At 41.8% G+C, this 13,403-nt stretch overlaps 1 protein-coding gene and 1 long non-coding RNA gene across 3 annotated transcripts; both read left to right on the top strand.

Annotated features, from left to right (window-relative positions):
• The first annotated feature begins 1,698 nt into the window (after positions 1-1,698).
• On the top strand, positions 1,699-4,354 carry LOC124698200. Of its 2 annotated transcripts, XR_007000900.1 has the most exons (4): positions 1,699-1,958; positions 2,694-2,821; positions 2,905-3,019; positions 3,217-4,354. It is a non-coding gene; the product is annotated as an uncharacterized LOC124698200 (long non-coding RNA). The 2 variants fall into 2 exon arrangements; XR_007000899.1 differs by having other exon boundaries at positions 2,694-3,019.
• A 1,559-nt stretch (positions 4,355-5,913) lies between these two features.
• Positions 5,914-7,240, top strand: LOC124702300 (ERI1 exoribonuclease 3-like). The gene has a single exon (XM_047234425.1). It carries the CDS (start codon positions 6,188-6,190, stop codon positions 7,028-7,030), a length of 843 nt encoding a protein of 280 aa, XP_047090381.1. The 5' UTR covers positions 5,914-6,187; the 3' UTR covers positions 7,031-7,240.
• The last annotated feature ends 6,163 nt before the right edge of the window (positions 7,241-13,403 follow it).

Raw genomic sequence — 13,403 nt, 5'->3', positions numbered from 1 at the left:
TTTATTTTGCAATTCTAATTCAATGTGTAGCAAGTGTAGCACCATATGTTCAATAGCTGGTAGCAATTGTTGCACAATCTATCAACAATCCAGGAGCAGAACCAGAACAAATCACTAGCATTATCAAATGTAGCACTATCTTCTAGCAAGACTATCAGATGTACCAACTATAACACTGCATAGTCCATCAAATTAATCAGTTAGCTACCCCAGTTGGCACATGTAGCAGAACCATATGTAGTATATGTAGCAATAAAAGTGTAGTAGGAAATCAAATCAAAAGTAGCTGAACCTTAGTGATTTGCAAATCAAATCACCGATGGAGCATATAATTGCAGTAGGAAAACAAATCAAAAGTAGCAATAAAAGTGGAAAAAATCGCGGAAATACACTCACCGATGGAGCAGCTTCTTCAATCTCCGGGTCTTGAGTGAAATACACAGGAGGGTTGTTGTAGGTACTTCGATTTGGTTGCGCCGACGGAACTCCGGCGCCACCGCTCGAGGATCCCGTCGGAAAACGACGGCCGAGATCTGGATTTGACGAGGAGCTCGATCCAACCTGTGCAGCACGACTAGGTTCTCCGTTTGGGTAGAGGAAGGATCTCAGCAGGTGCGCCATCGATGCGCTCTTCTCTGCTTTGATTGTCGCCGGCTAGTCGTGCGCCGTCTCCACCGGCGGCGTCGCGGCGGCGTCGCGGGTGCTCCAACCTCTCTCTAGCCCGAAGGACGTGCGGATTTCTGTGTTTGCTACAAACGGGAAATTTTTGCTACAAGTGCATGCATGGTAGCAAAAACGGGAGAAGGTAACGTTTCGATCGATCCGACGGCTGTTAGAGGCTCCATCGTACGGCTGCCGATCCGGGGATCTGAAATTAGATCCCCGGGGGACGCTCAGCGCGGGCCATACCGATTCGCTGTTTTTCTTCTCTTCCCAATCCCTCCCCACGAGTGGTTTTCTTATCCAACAATGACCAAACCTCCGGGGAAGACTTGGGTAAGATCAAGTCTTAGATAGGATGAGATCAATTTTTTTGCAAAGACAAAACATGTTGAAAAAACCTGAAAAAAAATCACAACACACATCTATGTTATATATGCAACGCCAAAAATTTGCAACTTCAAATTCGACATACATTTGGAGAGACAAAAAAGATAAATCTGAGTGTGAATAGTGTGAAATACTACTCAAGCGGATCCGACACTATTCACAATAGAATTTGTCTTTTTTGTTTCTCCAAGTGTAGATCAGATTTTAGGCTGAAATTTCTTGGAGTTGTAGATACAACCTATATGCATGCTGTTTATTATTTTCAGATTTTTTCGCCTGTTCAAAGTATGTTTTTTCTGGATTGATCCTATGATCCTACCTAATGGAGAGATCCTATACAAGTCTCTCCCCCAAACCTCCATACCCTTCAAGTCAAAAAAAAAAACCTCCATACCCTTGGATCGCCGCCACCACCGGCTGACGTTGGAGTACCCTGGGCACCGGCCAGGAAGGCCGCTTCCACGCCGTAGATCCACGCCATACGTCTGAAGGCTGCACACCTGGCTCTCCTCCCGCGCATCATCCTCCATCTACGGAGCCGCCGCCGAGATCTCCACCTTCCCCCACCGACGCCCTCCCTCCCCGCCCCACCGTCGACCTCCCCGGATCCGCTGCACCACTGGCGTCCCTACCCAGGAAGCCCGCACAACCGGCGCGCCTCCCCATGTCCCCGCACCATTGGCCCCTTCCTCCCCCGTGGTCTCGCGCCAGCTCCTGTATGGTCGCTGCAAGATTGGGCGCTCCTTCATCCACAAGCCTTACTTCGTGCTGGAGACCTCGAGACCTGGCTGTTGTCATACTTCAAGCTCAAGCTTCAACATAAAATGCCCAAGTTCCCCATCAAGTCCCTCTACATCGATGGCAACCCCAAGGTCAAGGAGAGAGGCCTCAAGATGCAGAATGGCCATGTATGTATATGTTCCCTTACTACATGCTTGCGGATCCTTCCTCTCAGATGTCCAGTTGTTTCCTTTACTCACCGCAGATTAGCGAGAAAAAGAAATGCATTTCATCTCAATTTTCCAAATGTGAAACGTTCCTACAAGTCATGGTCTCTATGTTAAGTTGATGCCTGGTTGATGTTACCTTTCTGTAACTTATACAAGATGGCGACATTCAATATTTAGGAGGCTCTAATTTGGAATTTGGAAGGAGAAAATTAGATGGTCATCGATCTGGTTTAACATTTGCAAATCTGAATCTCACATATATATTTGCTGAGAGATTCTTTATTAATTCAGGGATTTCCAAATAAGAACATTTATACAAAAGAATTCATCCATTTTACCGCTTGATTCAAATATTAGCTTGGAAACATTCAGGATGTTTCATTATAATCTATGTTTCTATGTCCACCTAGATGCCTGGTTACTACCAATTGATGCCTTTTTCATTTTTTGGGTTGTGGTTGACAACTTTTTATTTGTAGTTATCAGTTATGCCAATTAGTTGTATTTGTAACTTGGCCAGGACCTGTTTTTGGGAGCTTCTAATGTACCATATCTTTGCTTTTGCACTAGAGCATATATGACCAACTGCTATTAGTTGTTTAGTTGCATGCTATCTTTTTCCCCTGCAAATTTAGAACTTATTTTTTGTCGATCTTTGTTCTCAAATTTATACTCTTATGCTTTAATGTCCAGAAGTTGATGTAAGTGGAAGATCTCTAAGCAGAGTCGGAGTGACAAAAATAGCAGGACGGCCATGCTGAAGCTTGGCATGAAGTCCATCACAGGTGTGAGCCATGTAACTGTTAAGAAGAGCAAAGAAAGTGAGCTTCTCGAGTGCTCTTATCTTTCTTTCGAACTGTTACCTTAGTTATTTTCATGCTGCTAGCTTCTATCCCATTTTCAGATCATGTTTGCATCTCCAAACCAGATGTCTTCAAGAGACACCTATGTCATTTTGGGTGAGGCTGAGATTGAGGATCAGAGCTCACAGCTGCAGTCAGAGGACAATTTCAATTTAGGTAGTGGGCATCTCTTTGCATCAGTCGACCAGTAGAGCATTTGGGATCTTCTGTTAGATGGGTATTCCATGGTTAATTTAATTACAAATTAAGCCACCTGCATATGAGAAGCAAAATATTTGGGTGCGGAGCATAGTTAAACTTGGATTGTGAATGATTGACACCTATCTGATCAATCAATTGGTCATTTCTTTCAGGCATTTGGCAAAATATGGCGACGAGGATCAGTTGGTCTTGCTTATTCAGAAACAGATTCAAGAAGGTTATGCAAATTATTAGGTATAGATGTGTATCCTGCAATGTGATATAGCAGTGAAATAGATATACACTGTTTGAAAATGTTACATTCTAAGATTCTTTGTTCGTTTTCCAGCCAACAATTCAGTCTGATATTGATATATATCTGCAATGTACGAGTCATTAGAATCGCCATCCCTAGAAGTACTTCATATTCGCATACATGCTTTATCTTTGAAAAAAGTTCAGTCTGATATAGTACATGTCAGTTTACGCTTCTAGACATTCAGAAAGTTTACATCAGTGGGGGTGCACGCCCAACAAAATGCGCCGCCTAAGCTACATCACACACCTCAGTGAAGAAAACAAAATAAGAATGGAGGGAGAAAGTACTTGGTGTCTGAAAATGTATCCTACATGACCTGATACTGAACATCATATATCACACCCTGAAACCTAAGTTACTATGAAATAAAACCTTGATGGTTCACGATCTAAGCTGCATTTAAAAATGTGCATGATTGCTAGATGCTTCTGAAACCTGGTTCTGGAAATTGATTGGTTATTCATCTCAAAACAAAGAGCATATGCATTCTCATTACTTATTTACTTTGTTGCTGCCATTTTCTACTTGTACCGAGCTTGGTTTAACCTACAGAAGACGTAAATGATTAGGATGTTCCATCATATGTTGAACCTTCATTTTCATGCTTTGTGGAATGTGAAGTTGCAGAGCTCAGTATTATAATCTTGATTCTTTTGCGAGTAAATACGAATGTTTCTAATTAGACAACTTTATTTGTTTTGTTGTTATACTTGTACAAAAACCAGTCAGCTGTTGTTATTAACTGCAACACAAGCAGGATGATCACGATGAAGTACTTGTACATCATCTCCGAGGGGTTGGAAGGAGTGAATTATGTCCGAGGTGGAAAAGGGCGCCAAGGGCAGGAACAACGAGCTCTGCAAGCTAAGACGAGGACCCTGGCGCTGACGATGGATAATTGGACACGAAGATGCAACTTTGTCTAGAGAGAGAGTGAAGCTGTCATTTTATTAAGTGGGTGTCTGTCTATGCCTTGTCTCGTAGTTCTATGTTAGCTCTAGACTTTGCTGATTCATTTCATTATAAGTCTTCATTACTGCTTATCTTGGTGCATATATTTTCGAAGGTTAGACTATTATTGTTTTTCATTGATTATGATTCTGGCATATTACAATTGTAATTCCACGACGTTCTATGCATGCCAAGTTTAGTTTAAGGAAGAGATAAATTTTATGCTTGAATGGTAGCAGTGCAATGATGCTTGATTATTTACCTACTCAATTCCTACAGGCATTCATGTACGTTCCTTGTGGATTATTCAGCTTGTACTTAAATTATAGCTACAAAATGTTACTCTTTTTGTCAGAATTTTTATTTTCTTCTGAACTTGGTTGCTTTAACTTTGAGACCATTTACATGCTTTTATGCGGCAATGCAAGACATGGTAACTTGCCATATGAGATAGATGGGTCCTGGTTAGAAACATGTGCGCATTTGGAGCTGGCCTATTTGAAATGTTTAAGGGTTCAATTACTGTAATGCTAAATATTACACTGGGTAGAGGTCATTTTCATGATACGTTTTCATATCTTCCTATTCATTTCATGTAATATATCATAGGAAGCATTTAGAAAAGTAGACGACAAGGATTCTTATGTTGTATATAACTTTGTCACATCATGATATCATTTATAATTTGTGGCATTCATCATCTATGGGACCGATTTCCGTTTATAGCTTATACATTCGATTCTTCTATCTTTATCTACCTTGTAATGGTTATTTTTGCATTTTGTCACCGGAAAGATGTTGTCTTTTCATAATGTATATTTCATGCACATGGTAATAAGTGTATTATTTAATCATGCCTATTTTGTGCACACTATCGTTAGTATGTTTGTTTTAATACCTCTTTAACTTTGGTGAATGTTGGATATTTCCTGAAATTTGCATGTATCATTACCACGGTCTTGCATAGTATTAGTAGGGGTGAATTAAACATATTGTTCTTCTGCGAGTTCAGAATGGAAACCACATTATCCCACCAGGCGGAGGGAATCGAAAATCGTTCGTAGAGGTCGTAGGAGTTGAGGAAGATATATGTGTTCGTATGACCCTTGATCAATGCAACCATTTTTTCATGCCCTAACAATGGCACTGCCGTCAAAGGAGCAATTGTTGTAGACAAAGTTAATTGTAATGATCACAAATATTGTCAATTTGGGTTGTGTTCATGAAGATGAATGTCATTAGCATCTTTGTACTTATTGTTGGTATTTTAGTATTGTAGAAACACAAAGATGTGGAGGCGTTTTAGTCGACAGGACGAGACAACTGTGGAGACAATCACATGGATCTATCTTGGTTACACAGGAGTTACATTACAGCTAAAGCGCCCAACATAATAAGAGCTTTTGCATCTCATCTGTATATGAAAGATATTGTGTGAAGCCATCTCAATGATATGAGCAAAGTGGAATCACAAGATATTATCAATAATGTAGAATCATAAAAGACCATGCCTCAAATTAAACATTTAGCAAAGTAATTTGGAAGACTTGAGTAGCCCGTCACCCGTAGCAACGCACGGGCATTTAACTAGTTCAGAAAAAAGAAATAACGATGTCGGGCCCAGCATAACCCGCGTCAACGCGGCCCAGATCTGAATCCCGCGTAAACTCTACGCAGTCTCAGTTCGAGTTCGAGTTCATGTCGGAGACGGAGCACCTTCCGGTGGATTTAAGGCCGCGATTCGCCCGCCGGATCGAAACCCTAGCTCCCCTCCCGAGATCTCGATCTGATCCAGCTCTCGACAAACCCTAGCTTCTCAGCGCTCTGTTTCCCGGTGATCGCGCGCGCGTGCTTTCCCTCGGCGGCGGACGACGATGTCGAGCGCGGCGGCGCCATGGGCTCAGGCGCCTCACCTGCTGCAGGAGTTCGAGTTCTTCTTGGTCGTGGATTTCGAGGCCACGTGCGAGAAGGACAAGCGGATTTACCCGCAAGAGATTATCGAGTTCCCCTCCGTGCTCGTCGACGGCGCCACCGGCCGCATCCAATCCGCCTTCCGCAGGTACGTCCGCCCTAAGTACCATCCTGTGCTGACTTCGTTTTGCAGGGACCTCACGGGGATCAGGCAGGAGGACGTCGATGGAGGGGTGGATCTCGGGGAGGCGCTCCTGCTGCACGACCGCTGGCTGCAGGCGGCGACGGCGGGGGCCAGGAAAGGCGGTAGCTTGGCCGTCGTGACGTGGGGAGATTGGGACTGCCGGACTATGCTCGAATCGGAGTGCGTCTTCAAGGGGATCGAGAAGCCGGCGTACTTCGATCGCTGGGTCAACCTCAGGGTTCCCTTCCAGGTGGTGCTCGGGGGTGTAGGGCGGGTCAATCTGCAGGAGGCCGTCCGGGCCGCTGGGTTACAGTGGGAAGGCCGCCTGCATTGCGGACTCGATGACGCGCGCAACACGGCGCACCTTCTTGTGGAGATTATGCGCAGGGGCGCCAAGATCGCCATTACCGGCTCCTTGGCGCCGCCGCCGATCCAGCACAAGGAGGAGGAGGAGCAGCAGCCTCACACAAGTCTGTGCGGGGGTGCCTGCTACTGCGGAGTGGCGAGCCGAGGAGGCGTTGTAGCGGTGCCAGGGCTGACACAGGGGAGGTGCTTCTGGGGGTGTGGCAACTGGACGCCAGCCATGGGAGCTGCCTGCCCCTACTTCTTGTGGACCAACTGAATTAGTTGCACCACCGATTGTGACTTCAGGCTCAGTATAGATATTAGCTTGGTGTGGTTTGGTCACTGGAATCAAATGTGGCTCAGCTAGCATTAGCTTAGTTCATTCTAATGGTGATCTAGTCACCGAAACCTATGGCTTAGCTCAATTAGCTATCCTATGTAATTGGTGTCTGAATTATTGATATTAATAGAAGGTTTTATTTAATTATGATCCTTCTTCTCCGCGAAATTCTTCAACATCGAGCAACATTTGTCTTCTAATTTTCATCAGTTTGTGATTAAAATTAAATATTTGCTGACCAAAGTTAAAAGTGGGATTACTTGTGTATATATGCTACTACCGATGGTCATGGATGACCATATTGAGCAGCCACTGCTCAAATCAGGTGGATCCAAAGCACATTTTTCCTTTTCTGTTAATTGCTACCTTTAATTGGTGAAAAAGATCTAAAGATATTTCTGCAATTGGTATTATGTGCTTGATTATGTTTGTAGTTTGGTAATTCCAATAGATTTGTAAACCCATATATTAATATTTAAATGATTCCAGCAAGTATCTTTAATTAATGAAGAAGTCTTATGCACTAATTTCTTTCCAAAATTTTGCAGTTTAGTCATTTCCTATAGATACAGAACTCTTTAAGCTTTATTTCTTTTCCTTTGCTATGACTTTGTTGTGCTTCGATATGTGCAGATTACAGTCACTTTACAAGCTGGCTGGCGATGGCAGCAAGGCCAAAGCGATAAAGACCTGACGCCTCATACCTCACATCTCGCACTGATATTCTTGTCGAGCTCATGCGGAGGGGCGCCAAGATCGCCATTACCGGCTCCTTGGCGCTGCTGCCGATCCAGCACAAGGAGGAGGAGGGGGAGCAGCAGCCTCACACAAGTCTGTGCGGGGGCGCCTGCTACTGCGGAGTGGCGAGCCGAGGAGGCGTTGTAGCGGTGCCAGGGCTGACACAGGGAGGTGCTTCTGGGGTGTGGCAACTGGACGCCAGCCATGGGAGCCGCCTGCCCCTACTTCTTGTGGACCAACTGAATCAGTTGCGCCACCAATTGCGATTTCAGGCTCAGTCTAGATATTAGCTTGGTGTGATTTGGTCACTGGAATCAAATGTGACCCAGCTAGCATTAGCTTAGTTCACTGTGAACCTACAGCTTACGGGAGAGTAGCTATGTAATCGATGTGTGAATTATTAATATTAATAAAGGTTTGATTTAATTATGATCCTTCTTCTCTGTGAAATTCATCAACATCGAGCAACGTTTGTCTTCTAATTTTCATCAGCTTGTCATTAAAATTAAATAATTGCTGACCAAAGTTAAATGTGAGATCACTTGTATATATGCTACCACCGATGGTCTTGGATGAACATATCGAGCAGCCACTGCTCAAATCAAGTGGATCCAAAGCACATCTATCCTTTTTTTTTTTGTTAATTGATATCAAAATGCTACCTTATATTGGTGAAAAAGACCTAAAGATATTTCTGCAATTGGTATTATGTGCAAGATCATGTTTGTAATTTGGTAATTCCAATGGATTTGCAACTCCCTGAATTATTTAAATGCTTCCAGCAAGTATTTTAATTAGTAAAGTACGCTTATGCATTTCTTTGCAAAGTTCTGCAGTTTAGCCATTTCTTATATGTACAGAATTCTTTATGCTTTATTTTTCTTTCGCTATGACTTTGTTGTGCTTCGATATGTGCAGATTACAGTCACTTCACAAGCTGGCTGGCCATGGCAGCAAGGCCAAAGCGATAAAGACGTCACCCCTCATACCTCACATTTCGCACTGCATCTTCGGTCCTGAACTACCGAAGTCGTGTCTGTTGCCTACATCGACTCTAGCTCTGGCAAGCGAGGATGGTAAGAGAATAAAAGACCTGTTTCTTCCATGCAATGGTCTGTGTGATTACCTGGTTCTCCTTACTTCTTGAGGATTTGCGCTGAGTTCACATCATTTAATTTGGGATCCATGATGTCCAATTTAAGAATAGTGGTTGCGTGATGGGGATATTTTGATCAATATGTGTAAAATTTAGCTTTCAGGACAGGGCATCAGCAGGGTGTTGATTTGGAAGTTTTTGGTGGTTTTCTGTAATTGATATGCGTGACCCTCTGCTTTGATGAACTGCGAGTTTCGGTTAGGGCGTACTCCCTTTGATCGGGATCTGATCATACCCTTCGAGGTGGGCTCTTTATTGAGTAGTAATTTATTATCGGATTATTGTGCTTCAGGTTAGTTTTCCATGCAGAGATGGATCATTATTCCTACTGTTTAATACGCAGATTTTGTACCCTGATGAGTGTGCTTGTAGATGCACAACTTGTTTTCTTCCAAAGCTGGTCATATAAGGTGTTTTTCTCTAGCTACCACAGATCTGATCATATAGTGGCAAATATGCTTCCTGCGCATGATTAATTACAACAGAAAACATTTGTTGCAACTGAAAGTCGGTCGTTTTGTACCTTTGCAATGTGATAATTATTTGCACATGAATTATATTGATCTAAGAATCCGATCACTGGATATATAGAGATGAGTAGTATGATTATTATTTTTGAATAAAAGAATGTTTTTTACTTCGGTTGGGCTTAATGTCACAGCAATATACTTGTTTCGCTTCTTAGCAATCTCTCTAGCTATATGTAATAGTGTTATCATTTTAAGCACCTCATAAGTTATTACATCCTAATTTGTCCTCTATCACCGGTACTATTTTGATTTCCCTTCCAACTTTCTGAAATCTATTTCATCCTGAAGAAAAAGTGCACGTACAGTGCTCTCAAATAAAAAGTAGATTGAAAGCATATAGCTGCAAAGTAGCATACTGCTCTCAAAGAAGCTCTGACTCAGTGTTTTGATTCAGTAGGAATGCCTTTTTAGATAATATAGGAGGCTTGGAGGTTCATTCTTTGGTTTCTGAGTGGCATTTTCCAGGGGGACTTATCCGTTGTAAATTTCACATATTTAGCCAGAGGCCACAATCTCTCCAATGTGATTATCCACTCCCCGCCCCTCCATAGAAGTATAGAACAATTCTCCTATATTTTATTTATTTATTACACGTATTTCCGCCTGTAATCTTGGTTTAGTGCATTTTTGTGCCTCCTATACATAGCAGCAGCCTCACACAAGTCTGTGCGGTGGCGCCGCCGGGGCGTGCTTCTGCTACTGCGGAGTGGCGAGTAGAGGGGGCGTTGCAGCGATGACAGGGCCAATGCAGGGGAGGTGTTTCTGGGGGTGTGGCAACTGGACGCCCACCATGGGAGCCCTCTGCCCCTACTTTTTGTGGACCAACTGAATTAGTTGCGCCACCGATTGTCACTTCAGGCTCAGTCTAGATATTAGCTTGGTGTGGTTTGGTCACTGGAATCAAATGTGGCCCAGCTAGCATTAGCTTAGTTCATTCGTACGGTGATCTAGTCACCGAAAACTATAGCTTAGCATCTCAATTAGCTATCCTATGTAATTGGTGTCTGAATTATTGATATTAATAGAAGGTTTGATTTAATTATGATCCTTCTTCTCCGCGAAATTCTTTAACATCGAGCAACGTTTGTCTTCTAATTTTCACCAGTTTGTGATTAAAATTAAATATTTGCTGACCAAAGTTAAAAGTGGAATTGCTTGTATGCTACTACCGATGGTCATGGATGACCATATTGAGCAGCCACTGCTCAAATCAGGTGGATCCAAAGCACATTTTTCCTTTTCTGTTAATTTACATCTAAATGCTACCTTTAATTGCTGAAAAGGATCTAAAGATATTTCTGCAATTGGTATTATGTGCTTGATTATGTTTGTAGTTTGGTAATTCCAATAGATTTGTAAACCCATATATTAATATTTAAATGCTTCCAGCAAGTATCTTTAATTAGTGAAGAAGTCTTATGCACTAATTTCTTTGCAAATTTTTGCAGTTTAGTCATTTCGTATAGATACAGAACTCTTTAAGCTTTATTTCTTTTCCTTTGCTATGACTTTGTTGTGCTTTGATATGTGCAGATTACAAGTCACTTTACAAGCTGGCTGGCCATGGCAGCACGGCCAAAGCGGTAAAGACCTCACCCCTCATACCTCATATCTCGCACTGCATCTTCGGTCCTGAACTACCGAAGTCGTGTCCGTTGCCTACATCGACTCTACCTCTGGCAAGCGAGGATGGTAAGAGAATAAAAGACCTGCTTCTTCCGTGCAATTTGGTCTGTGTGATTACCTGATTCTGCTTACTTCTTGAGGGTTTGCGCTGACTTCACATCATTTACTTTGCGATCCATGGTGTCCAATTTAAGAAAATAGTGGTTGCGATGGGGATATTTTGATCAATCTGTGTAAAATTTAGCTTCCGGGACAGGGCATCAGCAGGGTGTTGATTTGGAAGTTTTAGGCGGTTTTCTGTAATTGATATGCGCGGCCCTCTTCTTTGATGAACTGCGAGTTTCGGTTAGGGCGTACTACCTTTGATCGGGATCTGATCATACCCTTTGAGGTGGGCTCTTTATTGAGTAGTGATTTATTATTGGATTATTATGCTTAAGGTTAGTTCTCCATGCAGAGATGGATCAATATTCCTCATGTTTAATACACAGATTTGTACCCTGATGAGTCATGAGTGTGCTTGCAGATGCACAACTTGTTTTCTTTCAAAGCTGGTCATATAAGTTGTTTTTCTCTAGCTATCGTAGATCTGATCATATAGTGGCATATATGCTTCCTGCTCATGATTAATTACAACAGAAAACTTTTGTTGCAGCTGAAAGTCAGTCATTTTGTAGCCTTGCAATGTGATAATTATTTACACATGAATTATATTGATCTAAGAATCCGATCACTGGATATATAGAGATGAGTAGCATGTTTATTATTTTTGAATAAAAGAATGTTTTTACTCTGGTTGGGCTTAATGTCACAGCAATATACTTGTTTCGCTTCTTAGCAATCACTCTAGTTGTATGTAATAGTGTTATCATTTTAAGCACCTCATAAGTTATTACATCCTAATTTCTCCTCAATCACGGTACTATTTTGATTTCCCTTTCAACTTTCTGAAATCTATTTCATCTTGAAGAAAAAGTGCACGTACAGTGCCCTCAAATAAAAAGTAGGAAGTAAAAGCATAGAACTGCAAAGTAGCATACTGCTCTCAAAGAAGCTCTGACTCAGTGTTTTGATTCAGTAGGAATGCCTTTTTAGATAATATAGGAGACTTGGAGGTTCATTCTTTGGTCTCTGAGTGGCATTTTCTAGGGAGTTATCCGCTGTAAATTTCACATATTTATCCAGAGGCCTCAATCTCCTCAATGTGATTATCCACTCCCCACCTCCTCCATAGAACAATTCTCCTATATTTTATTTATTTATTACACATATTTCCGCATGTAATCTTGGTAGTGCATTTCTGGTGCAGTAGTGACATGATGTGATCACAATTGTTAATAACTTGATTGACAGTTTGTGGGTTAGATCATTTATAATATCAATTAGCTAACGAAATATGATGATGGGCTGGTGAACACAATTTATACTGCGCACTTGTTTGCTCATGTCCCTCGCCTCATCAAGGTCTGAACTCCAGCTTGACACCCATTCCGCTGAGTAGTACTGGGTAACTCGTGAGACTGTTCTTTTTCTGTTTTAGTTTTTAGATTTTTTAGACTTTTGTCCGCAGATTAGTGTTACACGAATCACCTTTAACCTGAAATAAATGAATGCTAGCACGTTCCATTTTAATTGATTAACAAGTGCAGTTCATAGATCTATATCTAGGTGTTCATCTAGTTATTTTTTTTACGGTCAAAGCACCTACAAAATATGGTCAGTTAATATTTAGGAGAGTGGGATTACGTGATTGTCTTGGTGGCCAGTAGGCAGTAGCTATGTAGGTTCAAGCTGAATGTTATTTTTCATTCTATTTCTTTCTTGGTTTTTTGTTGTCTTTCTATCCACCACCCTAACGATCCATTCTCTAGATTTCATTCTCTTTCATTATGTTGGATTTAGGAAATAATGGTCAGGTGCATTACAGGTACAAGGAACACCATTTGTACAATTAGAGGTTGCAACAAGAAAGTTCTGGTTACATCTCAATTGCAAATAAAGAGGTACCATTCCTACTGTTATCAAAGAAGACTTCTGTTTTTTTATTATTTACTTCCTGCTAACCGTTTAACTATGATGCATCTGAATGTAAATTCTAGAAACAAAACTGTTACTATTAGGCACAAGAAAGGCTTGACATCGTCTAGCTCAGGTCCCATGTTGGTTCATGTCTTAAACAAGGCAATCACCAGGCCTCTTGTGTGACAATAAGTTGATAGTCATTCTGATTATTTGCTTCAGCATGTAGAATTTGTAATCG

The sequence above is a fragment of the Lolium rigidum genome, chromosome 3, assembly GCF_022539505.1.
Source record: "Lolium rigidum isolate FL_2022 chromosome 3, APGP_CSIRO_Lrig_0.1, whole genome shotgun sequence".
NCBI lineage: Eukaryota > Viridiplantae > Streptophyta > Magnoliopsida > Poales > Poaceae > Lolium > Lolium rigidum.
Note: the sequence above shows the minus strand (reverse complement) of the source record. Positions and strands in the feature narration are given on the sequence as shown.